This window comes from Pelophylax lessonae, assembly GCF_965119305.1.
Source record: "Pelophylax lessonae genome assembly, chromosome: 3".
In the NCBI taxonomy this organism is placed as follows: Eukaryota; Metazoa; Chordata; class Amphibia; order Anura; family Ranidae; genus Pelophylax; species Pelophylax lessonae.
Window position 1 is genome coordinate 21,428,394 of NC_138770.1, and position 15,092 is coordinate 21,443,485.

Consider the following 15,092-nt stretch of genomic DNA (forward strand, 5'->3'; position numbering starts at 1 on the left):
TCTCTGTGCCAAGAAACAAGGGTTTGTTGTTCACCTGGCTGATGGCTCTGGTATCAAGTCTGGTCCAGTGACACAAGAGACGGCTCCAATTTTCTGCTCTTCCTCCTCTGGTCATCAAGAATTCCTTTGCCTGGACGTTATAACATCACCCATGTTTCCTGTCATTCTTGGTATACCCTGGCTGAAGGCCCATAACCCTAGCATCAATTGGCTCACGGGTGAAATTTCCTTCTCTTCTCCCTACTGCCGGGCACACTGTGTTCCTGAGGAGTCTCTTACTGTTACCTCTCTCCTTGGTATCCATCCGGACCCCGAAGTCTTGAAACTGGTACCCACAGTTTACCACGAATACCTGGATGTTTTCAATAAAAAGAGCGCTGATTCTCTTCCTCCACATCGTACATACGATTGCCCCATTGAACTGTTGCCAGGGGCAGAAATACCTTTTGGCCGGATCTACCCTCTCTCTGAGCTCGAATTAGAGACTCTCCGTAACTACATTAATGAAAGCCTGGAAAAAGGATTCATCCGACCCTCCACTTCACCCGCAGGAGCGGGCATATTCTTTGTTGAGAAAAAGGACCATACCCTTAGGCCCTGTGTGGATTATCGCGATCTCAATAAGATAACTGTCAAGAATCGTTATCCTCTTCCCCTAATTCCCGAACTTTTCCAGAGGTTACGAGGGGCACAGGTGTTCTCCAAACTTGATTTGAGGGGTGCCTACAACCTAGTCAGAATTCGTGAAGGAGACGAATGGAAAACCGCGTTTTGAACGTGCTTTGGGCATTTCGAATATCTGGTCATGCCATTCGGTCTTTGTAATGCCCCAGCCACATTCCAACATCTTGTTAATGATATATTTCGGGACTATCTTGATTTGTTTATCATCGTATACTTGGATGATATCCTTGTATTTTCCAGTTCTCTCGACCTACACAGAAACCATGTAAAGAAGGTACTGGACAGACTTCGCCAACACCGTCTTTACGCAAAGGCGGAGAAATGTGAGTTCGAAAAACAGGTTATCCAATTTCTGGGACTCATTATCTCTGCGGATGGCATTGCTATGGACCCGCAAAAGGTATCTGCCGTACTGGAATGGCCTGCCCCTGAGGACAAAAAAGCAGTACAGCGCTTTGTGGGTTCGCTAATTTTTACAGGAAGTTTATAAAGAACTTTTCTGGCATCATATCCCCCATCACACAGCTGACCAAACAGTTTACCCCATTCAAATGGACTCCAGAGGCTCAAGCCGCCTTTGAACTATTAAAGACTCTGTTTACTTCCGCTCCCATTTTAAAACACCCAGATCCCGCTTTAACCTATGTACTTGAAGTGGATGCCTCTGAAAATGCGGTCGGGGCTATACTATCCCAACGACAAGGAGCCAAGTCCCTACTCTACCCTATTGCCTTTCTCCAGAAAATTAAGCTCCTCTGAGAGGAACTATGACGTAGGAGATCGTGAACTGTTAGCCATAAAGGCTGCCCTGGAGGAATGGCGCTACCTACTGGAGGTGGCTGCACACCCTATCCTTATTTTTACAGACCATAAGAACTTAGAATATTTAAGAACCGCGAAACGATTAAGACCTCGACAGGCAAGATGGGCACTTTTCTTCTCTCGATTTGTGTTCCATATAACTTTTCGTCCGGGCTCTAAGAATTGCAAACCTGATGCCCTTTCTCGCATGTTTCCTGAACCAGCTCCACCTCCTGAACCTGACACCATCTTGCCAGCTAAGAATTTCCTACTCTTGCAAACAGACTTGATGTCACAGATCAAGGGGACAGTTGCAAACTCCCCACCTCCTCTGAACTTGCATCTCCAGCAGAGGGATGGACTTTATTTCCACAAGGAACAAATTTTTATTCCTGAACAACTGAGGGTCACCATTCTTAAGAAGTGTCATGATCATCTTCTGGCTGGACACTTTGGTATCCATAAAACCTCTGATTTGGTCTCCCGTTCCTTTTGGTGGCCAGATTGGTTAAAGGACTGTAAAAACTATGTCAGATCCTGCTCTGTGTGTCTCAGAAACAAGTCTGATCGGGCCAAGACCTGGGGCCTGTTGGAATCCCTCCCCGTACCTGAAAAACCATGGAGTATGATCTCTATGGACTTTATTGTGGAACTTCCTCCATCTGAAGGGTTTACCACTATCTTTGTCGTAGTTGATCGTTTTTCCAAGATGGCACACTTTATACCTCTGAAAGGAACTCCCTCTGCCTCCGAAACTGCCTCCACGTTTATCAAAGAAGTGGTGAGATTGCATGGCATTCCAGCCAGCATTGTCTCTGATCGTGGGGTGCAGTTCACTTCCAAGTTTTGGAAAGCTTTATGTGAAGCATTAAACATTGAACTTTGTTTGTCTTCTGCCTACCACCCACAAACAAACGGACAGACCGAGAGGACAAACCAAACTCTTGAACAATATTTAAGGTGCTTCTCTTCTTTTTCTCAAGACGACTGGGTGTTACGACTCCCTTTAGCGGAATTTGCTTATAATAACTCCGTCCATTCCGCCACCAAGCAGTCTCCTTTCTATGCCAATTATGGATATCACCCCTCCTTCCTACCTGAGTTACCTATGGAATCTGCTGTACCAGCTGTACAAGAAAGACTAAATTTTCTTAATGCCAACAGTCAGCTTTTGCGGGAAACCATTTTGAAGGCACAGGCTGGTAATAAAAAAATTTTTGATAGAAGAAGGAGAGGGAATTTGAATTTAAAACCGGGGGATAAGGTCTGGCTATCTACAGCAAACCTGAGATTAAAGTGTCCCTCAAAAAAGCTTGGCCCAAGATACCTAGGTCCATTTCCTATCAGGAAGAAGATCAATTCTGTCGCATTCGAATTAATCTTACCTGGTAATCTGAAGATCCATCCCGTATTCCATGTTTCTTTACTGAAGTCAGCAGTTCCCAACCCCTTCCCAGATCGTGGATCTGAAGTTCCTGCTCCCCTTTTGATCGAAGGTAATGAAGAACTTGAGGTGGAGTCTATTCTGGACTGTAGAAGAAGGGGTGGTCGGACACAGCTTCTTATCAAGTGGAAGGGCTATGGCCCTGAGGATAATTCCTGGGAACCTGCTTCAAACGTCCATGCTCCTCGATTGTTACGAGCCTACCTTCTTCAACATCCTGAAAAAAACGGTCTATGTTGGGCATCCGGAGGCTGCCCTTAAGGGGGGGGCAATGTCAGGGAATCCCTGTGAGACGTCTGGGGCGTGGCCGTGCACAGGCTATTCCCAGAAGAATGACTAATGGGCGTGTCGCCAGACAGGTTATTTAAAGGAAGTTCAATCCTGTTTCCTGTGCTGACTGATCTTCAGCTGTTTCCTGTGACCTGATGATACCTGTATGCTTCCCTGTTGCTGACCTGGCTTGTTCTGAACTTGGACTTGGATTCTGCTTCTGCCTCTCTGCTAAACCTGACCCGGCTCCGTCCCTGACTTTGGCTCTGCTTACGATTTGGTACCCTGCTGCACCGCCTGTTGATGACCCTGGCTTTCCTACTACTCTGACTCTGTCTCAAACCTTGTCTCTCAGAACTACCCGAGTGCTTGCCTGGCTATCTGCTGCACATGTTCCATACAGCATTGCATGTTCCAGTTTCCAGGATCCGGACAAGCAGCCTATCCTGATCCATCAACAACCACAGGCACTCGTGTCCCTCCTGGCCTTTGACACCCTCTGTCTCACCTTCAGTGGGGTCTGGGCCGGAGATATAAGAGAGGCCGACCTCGTTAACTCAGACTCCTCCCAGGTACGTGACACAAGCCTTTGTGTCGCCAAGTCTATTTCAAACCTGTTTGGTTTCAATTTCCTGTTTGGTGTCACTGGGCAACTGTACCATCTCTTATAAATTTCTGTTTGCATGGGTACTCACTTCTAGCTGTTTTGTGTGTCTCTGTGTGTCCATGTACACAAGACAGCTTGAATTTTACTCCCTACTGTTTAGTGATCCCAGCACCTTAGCCATGCAAGGGATTCTCTGTTGTCTATTGGCCTTTCATTCTAGGTAGCTGCCTGCTTGGGTGAGTAAGAGGACTGCAACCTGGGAACTGGCTGGAAGTTAACCCATCTCCACCTTTGGAGAAGACAAGGCAGTTCTTGAGACTTTGCACCTCAACCCTTCCAAGGGCCCTCACCATTGTTGCATGTGTGGACATGCTGTGTTCTCCCCAGATAGTGCTATTATTTATCCTTCCTGTCTTAAAATGACCTGCCTTCCTGTGAGCCCTGAACCCCAGTGCTGCAAGTGGTTCTTACTAGCATTTATTTTACTGCCTTCCTGTAAGACCAGAAGCCCAGTGCTGCACTATACTCCTGCCATTCTTGTAAATCTTGTATTCTGTGCTATCCAAGTTTTTGTCTCTGTACTTACATGTTCCTGATCTACTGTAGGGTTGTTGATCCTAGCCATAGGTGAAAGGCCCCCTTTTGAGACAGCCTATTGTTCATAATAAGTGTTTCCTTTGAATTCAGGATAGTGTACACAGTTTAGTGTGGATGGTGGTTGAATAACGCATTATATGAAATGAGAATGATTCCCTTTTGTATTAAGACATTTTGGTTTTCTTTTCTTCTAGGTCTTATTACCCTTCACAACATAGATTTACTTCAGCAGAAAAAAAAAAAAACTCAACGGCTTTATGGGCATTTTTTTTGTTAATGATCTAATGTTGGACTAACAATCTGAGTGACGCCATCTTCAAAAAAAATACCCTCCTTCATTCCTGCACGTTATGACATCACCACAAACAGCATTGATGGAGAAGAGCACTTTAACCACTTAAGCCCCGGAAGATTTTACCCCCTTCTTGACCAGGGGGTATTTTGCGATTCGGCACTGCGTGACTTTAACGGACAATTGCGCGGTCGTGCGACGCTGTATCTAAATGAATTTGGCGTCCTTTTTTTCCCACAAACAGAGCTTTCTTTTGGTGGTATTTGATCACCTGTGCGATTTTTTGATCATGCGCTATAAACAAAAAAGAGCGTAAATTTAGCAAAAATAGCAATATTTTTCACATTTTTTTATATGAAATTCCCCCCCCCCAAAAAAAATGTAAAAATCAAAATTTTTTAACATTTTCGGCTACCTATTTTATGCTACCTATGTTTGGTAAAAAAAATCGCAAAAAGCGTATTTTGATTGGTTTGCGCAAAAGTTATCGCGTTTACTAACAAAGGGAAAGATTTTTGTCATTTTTGTTGTTTTTTTTTTTAATGGCGGCGAACTGCGATTTTTTTTTTGCGGTACTGCGACGTTGCAGCGGACAGATCGGACCCTTGACTGACATTTTTGACACTTTTGGGGTTACCAGTGACATTTCTACAGTAATCAGTGCTATACATATGCACTGTTACAGTAAAAATACACTGGCAGTGAAGGGGGTTTTTTTGAAAGGGAGGGGCTATGTGTGTCCCTAGGGGCGTGCTTTCTACTGTGATTGGCTGTGACTTCAGCTGTATGAACGGTGATCAACGGTTCTACATAGTAGAACCGTATGATCATCATTCATACACAGGGGAGAATGACAGGCAGCTTGTTTACACAAGCCGCCTGACTTTCTCCCTCTCCCCCGCTGATCGCCGAGTGACCGGCGGACATCGGGTCCGCCGGTCATACGCACGGGGGGGGGTCCATGACCACGCGGGAGTGGGAGCGCGCCTCCAGGGGCGCGCGCTCGCTCCCTAGACCCTCACAAGCAAGCGACGTAGACCTACGTTAGTTTGCCTGTGAGGGGCTGACCGCCGACGTAGATAGTCGTGCGGCGGTCGGCAAGTGGTTAAAAAAGCCTTTTAATATCTGAACAACTTTGATACTTGTCATGTCAGCTGTCTAGAAAAGTTAAAGCTCAGTTTGCTATGATTGCAAAAGGATCTGCACACCTACCGGAAGTTTCTTGTCATGTGGACTGCGATGGTCCTGAAGAGAAGAATATTATGTATGAACATTGTATGAGTTCTTAGGTGTTGCAGTGGAGTCTTATGGAGGACTAGTTGTCAAAGGAGGAGTCAACAAAAGACTTGGCATTCATATACTGTTAGACCAACACATAATTTTTTTTTAGACTTTTTGATTTTTAGGTTCGTTTTGTCACATTTTTATTTTTTTAATATTTTGTATATTTTAGCCTTGACAAAGCAAAGTGAGATTTTTCTGCAGAAGTAAATGGGATACATAATTCAGGAGAAATATGAACTAGAAAAATATATATATTTAAACTAAGATTAGGCAGTTCGAGGGAGAGGTCAGGGAATTCAGAAGGGATTGATAGGAATTGTAATTTTATCTGCTTTTCTTAAAAATACATTTTATGTTAGGTTTTGTATGTGTTATGAGACCTAGTTTGTTCCTTATTCCTCATATCAGCACCTCCAGGATCCACATCTGGGTAAGCCATAACTCATGAAGGCCACATTCAAGCAAATAGGTGACTCATTATCAGGGCTTGTTTTCTCAGAGAATAGGTGCAGGAATTACCCCTTTGTCTGCCCCTATCCACCTCTGAGCATCATTCCTTTGTTCCACCCCCTACCCACCTCCGAGCACCATTCCTTGGTTCCAACCCCTACCCACCTCCGAGCACCATTCCTTGGTTCCACCCTGTACCCACCTCCAAGCACCATTCCATTCCTTGGTTCCATCCTCTACCCACCTTCAAGCACCATTTCTTGGTTCCATCCCCTACCCACCTCCCAGTACTGCTCTTTTAGACAATACAGAACAAGGTATAATTTTGTGGTGCTACGTAATTTGTGGAATTTGCTAATGATTGATAACAAGAAAAACAGTAAAATAGATCCCCTGCGGCTAGTAACAATAGATCCCCTAACAATGGACCACACGTAACAAAATTCCTCCCCTAGCAACAATAGACTCCTGGCTGCAACAACAGGTCTCCCCACAGCCAGCATCAATAGACTTCCTGTCAGCAAGCAACAACAGACCCCCTCCCAGCAACAACTGACCCCCCAGAAATTTAAGACTCCCCCCCAGCAACAGTAGGTCCTCCACCAATGTCCAAATTGGGCCCAAAGTGTAAATATTTTGTGTGGCAACCATTATTTTCCAGCACTACCTTAACCCTCTTGGGCATGGAGTTCACCAGAGCTTCACAGGTTGCCACTGGAGTCCTCTTCCACTCCTCCATGATGACGTCACGGAGCTGGTGGATGTTAGAGAACTTGAGCTCCTCCACCTTCCATTTCAGGATGCCCCACAGATGCTCAATAGGGTTTAGGTGTGGAGACATGCTTGGCCAGTTTATCACCTTCATCCTCAGCTTCTCTAGCAAGGCAATGGTCATCTTGGAGGTGTGCTTGGGGTTGTTATCATGTTGGAATACTGCCCTATGGCCCAGTTTTCGAAGGGAGGGGATCATACTCTGCTTCAGTATGTCACAGTACATGTTGGCATTCATGGTTCCCTCAATAAACTGTAGCTCCCCAGTGCCGACAGCACTCATGCAGCCCCAGACCATGACACTCCCACCACCATGCTTGACTGTAGGCAAGACACACTTGTCTTTGTACTCCTCACCTGGTTGCCGCCACACATGCTTGACACCATCTTAACCTAGGTTTATCTTAGTCTCATGAGACCACAGGACATGGCTCCGGTAATCCATGCCCTTAGTCTGCTTGTCTTCAGCAAACTATTTGTAGGCTTTCTTGTGCATCATCTTTAGAAGAGGTTTCCTTCTGGGATGACAGCCATGCAGACCAATTTGATGCAGTGTGCGGCGTATGGTCTGAGCACTGACAGGCAGACCCCCCACCCCTTTTACCTCTGCATCCATGCTGGCAGCACTCATACATCTATTTCCCAAAGACAACCTCTGGCAAGGAGGCTGAGCACGTGCACTCAACTTCTTTGGTCCACCATGGCGAGGCCTGTTGTAAATAAAACCTGTCCCGTTAAAACACTGTATCATCTTGGCCACCATGCTGCAGCTCAGTTTCAATGTCTTGGCAATCTTCTTATATCCTAGGCCATCTTTATGTAGAGCAACAATTCTTTTTTTCAAATCCTCAGAGTTCTTTGCCATGAGGTGCCATGTGGAACTTCCAGTGACCAGTATGAGAGAGTGTGAGCGATAACACCAAATTTACCACACCTGCTGCTCATTCACACCTGAGACTTTGTAACACTAACGAGTCACATGACACCGGGGAGGGAAAATGGCTAATTGGGCCCAATTTGGACATTTTCACTTAGGGGTGTACTCACTTTTGTTGCCAGCGGTTTAGACATTAATGGCTGTGTGTTGAGTTATTTTGAGGGGACAGCAAATATACACTGTTATACAAGCTGTACACTCACTACTTTACATTGTAACAAAGTGTCATTTCTTCAGTGTTGTCACATGAAAAGATAGAATAAAATATTTACAAAAATGTGAGCGGTGTACTTACTTTTGTGAGATACTGTATATTTTATCTTGTACCTAGGACCTTCAGGACAGATACCTATATACACAATACATTTTGTTCTGATTTTACCCCTGTGTCCGCCCCAGGTCGGGTTAATTTGTTGGGGGTTGGAAGGAATGCCATGTGCTAGTAAACCATGTTTGTATTTATTATGATGTACATAAATACAGATTATGTTCTATGTCTATGAAACACTAATATCGAGTCTGTTAGAAAACTGTCTGTACATCTTCATAGTCCTGAAGAAGCCTTGTGTGAAACGCGTTGACTAGTGAACAGACGAAGATAGAGGAATATGATCCGAAGCAAACACAGTGACGTGACTCCCTCCCTAATGGTTAATGCAAACAGAAAACAGAGGTCGTAGGACTTTATATGAGGCAGGTCATCAACTAAGATATACAAAAATAGAATCTGAACGTAGTCATTTATTATACATACAGTAATTGATACAAATGTTGACATCAGTAACAAATATGATGCAGACACGTATACAAAAAAAGCGGAGACAAAAAAATCCATATAGTAAGGAGATTGTTATAATAGTAATAAGATATATTCAGTAATAAAGTACATGGTCGTCACTAAATGTTACATCTAAGTGAAGAGAGGAAATATCTATACCTACACGAACCTTATGGTATATACCAACTTATCCTTATATATGTATGATGTACATGAGTGAAATTAGTAGGAGACATTGATCTCCTGTGTACGAGCTGAGCTCAGTTTGGGGCCAGTTTCCTCATTTTATTGAGATCTGGTTTTAGATAAATCAATAAATGTTATTTTAGGATAAATCCATGGAGTTGTCATCTGTCTCATGCTGTGCCCTTAAAGTCCACACATATGACAGTGGTTCCTTGTGAACATCTGTAGTTTCCATTTCTCTGAACAGATAGGATGTTGGGACTCTCATTAAAAAAATGACCTGGGGTCCCCTCCCCCCCACTCTATACCAGGCCCATGCCAAAATGTAAAAAAAATAAATGGCGTGGGGTCCCCCCAAAATCCATACCAGATCTTAACCTGAGCATGCAGTTCGGCAAGTCAGGAAAAGGGGGACAAGCGAGCGCCCCCCTTCTAACCCATACAAGGCCACATGCCCTCACCATGGGGTGGGGGTGGGTGTTTTGTGGCAGTTCTGCCCCCCCACCCCAAAGCACCTTGTCCCCATGCTGATGGGGACAATGGCCTCTTTCCCACAACCGTGGCCTGGGGTTGTGGGGGTCTGCAGACAGGGGGATCATCGTAATCTGAAAGCCCCTTTTACCAAGGGGACCCCAGGGGAACCCAGATCCTCATGTGAAAGAGTATCGGGACCATAGTACCTGTACCTATTCACTAAAAAAGTGTCAAAAAGCAATAAATATACAAACACAATTTTTAAAAAATTATTTTTTTAAAAGATAAAAGCCAGCCTTCCCCCGATGTAGATCCGTCATCAATCACAATGCCTTCCGCACCCGAAAAAATAAATAAAAAAAAGACGCTCTCACCATCATGGAGGCCCTCTGCCTACTGCAGGTTCCGCATTTACATTGGTAAGAGGCGGGGCCACCTGTCTACATCACCTTTTTTCAATAATGGCCCCTAAGGGCCTGATATGGACTGGGGGTCGGGGGAGCACATAATTTTTTTCTATTGCCGGGAAATGCCGGCATTCTTTTCTTTCCATTCATCTGTCAGTGGGGAAGCCCGCTGACAGCTGATGAGTCATGGTTGGTAAGGATGCGGGCGGGCGGCTTCCCGGCTTGCTGATTAACAACCAGCTATTTCTTCACAAAGAATTAGCACCGGTCGATTGTTTTTTTTGACTGATCCGAATTCGAATCATTCTGAAAAGTTGGAATTCATTAGAAAATCAATAAACAAAACAAATTTTAACAGATTTCAACAAAATTCATTACAATTTCATTTGGAGATTTGGATACATCCGAATCTAGGAATAACCAAAAATATGTCGGAATTTGTATTCGCACCGAAACGAATTTCATGTGTCTAACACTTAATGGCCACCCGCTAGCAGCTGGGCTCCCAGCCAATGCAAATGGCCGCCGGTGGCAGGGCCCACTCTCCAGGCATGGATCCTCTACATATGTGTGCCATAACACCACCCCGCTGATAGCTGGGGACTCAATGACCACTCGGGACATCCTGGAAGACTTCTGGATACCAAAGGAAGCTCCTGACATCCCGCACAGCTGCCCAGCACCAGACCCGCCGAGCAATACTTCCAATAGGTAGGAAAACTTCATACAGAAATGGACCTATAAGTGAGGAGGACAAAAAAGGAATGCAGCCATTGGCTTATTTTGAACATTTATAGGGGTGGGGTCTTAGGGGGGGGCGAGGGCGGGGCTACCCAAAGGTATGCGGCCATGGACATCTGTCAGAAAAGCACATTTTGGCCACTAGATTGAACTGACCATTATAGGAAATCCCAATTCGCCATGACCGGGGGAATGCGGGTCACATTTCATCAACACATTTATAACAACCAGATCTGTAAGTGTTTGTGAAATCTTCCCGCACAAAATGTACTCAGCCAATGAAAGGTAAGGACTCCATTTTTATTTTTCTCCTGCTATCAATGGCCAACACGGGACAACACTTCATCCATGTCTTTGGTGATCTCTGATCTCCTTATGAAGTGTTTCTTACATGATGAAGATCAGCCATGGAGTATATCTGAGGTGTATATCAGGGTGTGCTTCTTCCCCACATGTCCACCAACATTCATATAGAAGACATTTCCCGCACTCAAGGCACTAATACACCTCCAGGGTTGTGTGGGACCCCTTATGTACAGGAAGACAGGACTTCAGTGCGGGAACATTTCCCTCACTCAGGACAGGAAAATGGCTTCTCACCCGTGTGAGATCTCCGATGTCTGTAAAGATGGGACTTCTGTGAAAAACATTTCCCGCACTCAGGACAGGAATACGGTTTTTCACCAGTGTGCAATCTCTGATGTCTGGAAAGAGCTGACTTATCTGAAAAACATTTCCTACACTCAGGACAGGATTACGGTTTCTCACCAGTGTGCAATCTCTGATGTCTGGAAAGATATGACTTCTGTGAAAAACATTTCCCGCACTCAGGACAGGAATACGGCTTCTCACCAGTGTGCAATCTCTGATGTCTGGAAAGACTGAACTGCTCTGAAAAACATTTCCCACACTCAGGACAGGAATACGGCTTCTCCCCAGTGTGGAATCTCTGATGTCTGGAAAGACTGAACTGCTCTGAAAAACATTTCCCTCACTCAGGACAGAAATACGGCTTCTCCCCAGTGTGGAAACTCTGATGTCTGGAAAGAGCGGACTTATCTGAAAAACATTTCCAGCAATCAGGACAGGAATACGGCTTCTCAGCAGTGTGCGATCTCTGATGCTCGGAAAGATGGGACTTCTGTGAAAAACATTTCCCGCACTCAGGACAGGAATACGGTTTTTCACCAGTGTGCAATCTCTGATGTCTGGAAAGAGAGGACTTATCTGAAAAACATTTCCCACACTCAGGACAGGAATACGGCTTCACACCAGTGTGCAATATCTGATGTCTGGAAAGAGTGGACTTATCTGAAAAACATTTCCCACACTCAGGACAGGAATACGGCTTCTCACCAGTGTGCACTCTCTGATGGTTGGAAAGATCAGACTTCTGTGAAAAGCATTTCCCACACTCAGGACAGGAATACAAGTTCTCACCAGTGTGCAATCTCTGATGTCTGGAAAGAGCGGACTTATCTGAAAAACATTTCCTACACTCAGGACAGGAATACGGTTTCTCACCAGTGTGCAATCTCTGATGTCTGGAAAGATATGACTTCTGTGAAAAACATTTCCCGCACTCAGGACAGGAATACGGCTTCTCACCAGTGTGCAATCTCTGATGTGTGGAAAGAGCGGACTTTTGTAAAAAACATTTCCCACACTCAGGACAGGAATACAGCTTCTCACCAGTGTGCAATCTCTGATGTGTGGAAAGATATGACTTCTGTGAAAAACATTTCCCGCACTCAGGACAGGAATACGGCTTCTCACCAGTGTGCAATCTCTGATGTCTGGAAAGACTGAACTGCTCTGAAAAACATTTCCCACACTCAGGACAGGAATACGGCTTCTCCCCAGTGTGGAATCTCTGATGTCTGGAATGAGCGGACTTATCTGAAAAACATTTCCCGCACTCAGGACAGGAATACGGCTTCTCACCAGTGTGCAATCTCTGATGTGTGGAAAGAGCGGACTTTTGTAAAAAACATTTCCCACACTCAGGACAGGAATGCGGCTTCTCACCAGTGTGAGATTTTTTATGCACATTAAGTTTGGATTTAAAACTGAAACACTTCCCGCACTCAGTACAGGAGAACCTCTTATCTGGTGGAAGGACGGCACCGTCCCTCACAGTCTGAGGTTCCTCAGGATAAGAGGAATACGATGGTCCAGCACCCTCCCTCACAGTCTGAGATTCCTCAGGATAAGAGGAATACGATGGTCCGGCACTGTCCCTCACAGTCTGAGGTTCCTCAGGATAAGAGAAATACGATGGTCCGGCACCGTCCCTCACAGTCTGAGGTTCCTCAGGATAAGAGGAATACGATGGTCCGGCACTGTCCCTCACAGTCTGAGGTTCCTCAGGATAAGAGGAATACGATGGTCCGTCTACACTGTGTGGTGCCGGATGGACATTTGAGGTAGCCGGGTTTTCTCCTAGACTATACTGTGTGATGTCCTCATCTTCTAATTTACAGTCTGGAGACAAAGTGAGACAATCCTCTGAGGTTTTCCTCATCTCCCGTCCATCTACTAAAATAGAAATAAAAAGATCATTACTAGACATCAGCAGATTGGTTCCCCTAAACCAGGACTCCGCCCACATCAGACAGCTTTGTCTCTGAGGATCTTACAATTCCCCCCTCAAGGTAACTAGTAAATGGGACCTCTGATCTCCTACCAGTTCATTTCTTTATTCATGGACCTTAGCCAGAGAGTGAGAAAACAACGAGAACTGTCTTTTATAGGAGTGACAGTGATGAGGGGATTATAGGACGAGCGTCCCCTCCCCCTCTATCACTCATTGCCATCTTCCCAACACAAGAAGTGGTGGACTTCCTTTTTTAGTCCATGATTTAGTCATGAATAACACCGGGGCTGAGCCCCACCAGAGGTCAGAGAGTGAGGATGGGGGGAGAACAACCAAGATGAAGACTGGACTAATCCTGAAGACCACCATCATTGGGTTACTGACTCCTCCCTCATTATCACTTTCTGTTTAAGGTTCCAAAGTTGGAGGATGTTATCACATTATTATCACCATGTAAAAGTCTGTCCTCCAATCTAATCATCAGATATAAATGTGATATAAAATAAAGCATAAATCGGTGCAATCATGTAGTGTAAAGAATGGTGTATAAATATTCACAGAAACATTCACCCAATGGCAGCTTACATTCAGAAAGTTTCTTTCACTAAACACAAAAACAAATAAAAAATCAAATAAAATGCAGCCCAAAAGAAAATGAAAATAAATTTCTTCACCCAAATCTGTAGACAATAAGTCTTCCTCTTCCTCCACGGTATATATGGGGGGGGGGATAGAAAATATGGGCGGAGCCTTGCGCAGGGACATCCCAGGGAAGGGGTATCTGAGTGAAGGATCTCATTGTGAAGCTTGTTTAGTCCGCACTGCTCAGGTCCCGGCTTTGTAATTCTATCATTTTGGATTTTAATGTTGAATAAAGCAGATAGACGGAAAGCACTAGAGGGGGTGTTATTTTCTACCCTCCCCCCCCCCATATATACTGTGGAGGAAGAGGAAGGAGGAGAGGAGTGAGCAATATCCCTAGAGGGGGAAGGGATCTGTGGGACTCGCTGGTAACACAGGAGTCAGATGGTAAGGTGAGTGGAAGTGACCACCAGCACCTTTCTCATCTGCAATTTCTGCACTCGCACTTTATCATTTATATTGGCCCTGACTGATGACACGTGTCACATGACACACATTTCTATCCTCTTATTGGACGATCACATTACTATTTATTCATTTCCTGACACTGTTTAATAGATTTCATATTTTTGAATTGTAAGTCTGATTGTTACACGGCGCGGTGATATCGCACAGATTGGATTATTATTTCCCACTTATTGTCTACAGATTTGGGGGAAGAAATTTATTTTCATTTTCGTTTGATTTTTTCATCAGATATAAAATGTCCAGCTGGTATGAAATGAGCGTAAATAAGAGAATCCATATTATGTGTATACAGTATCTGACAAAAGTAAGTACACCCCTCACATTTGTGTAAATATTTTATTCTATCTTTTTATGTGACAACACTGAAGAAATGACACTTTGGTACAATGTAAAGTAGTGAATGTACAGCTTGTATAACAGTGTAAATTTGCTGTCCCCTCAAAATAACTCACCACACAGCCATTAATGTCTAAGCCGCTGGCAACAAAAGTGAGTACACCCCTAAGTGACAATGTCCAAATTAGGCCCAATTAGCTATTTTCCCTCTCCAGTGTCATGTGACTCGTTAGTGTTATAAGGTCTCAGGTGTGAATGGGCAGCAGGTGTGGTAAATTTGGTGTTATCGCTCTCACTCTCTCATACTGGTTACTGGAAGTTCAACAT

The 15,092-nt window shown here is 44.6% G+C and overlaps 2 protein-coding genes across 2 annotated transcripts in view; both read right to left on the reverse strand.

The window, feature by feature from the left end:
• LOC309550245 (uncharacterized protein) overlaps positions 1-15,092 on the reverse strand; it is a gene marked incomplete at its 3' end in the record, with an annotated part of 2,091,994 nt that overhangs the window by 849,797 nt on the left and 1,227,105 nt on the right.
• LOC309548855 (uncharacterized protein) overlaps positions 1-15,092 on the reverse strand; it is a gene marked incomplete at both ends in the record, with an annotated part of 73,572 nt that overhangs the window by 50,818 nt on the left and 7,662 nt on the right. Inside the window, one exon of the mRNA XM_082248789.1 lies at positions 12,009-12,752. Within this exon, the coding sequence (XP_082104915.1) occupies positions 12,009-12,752 (744 nt within the window). The remainder of the gene's footprint in view (positions 1-12,008; positions 12,753-15,092) is intronic.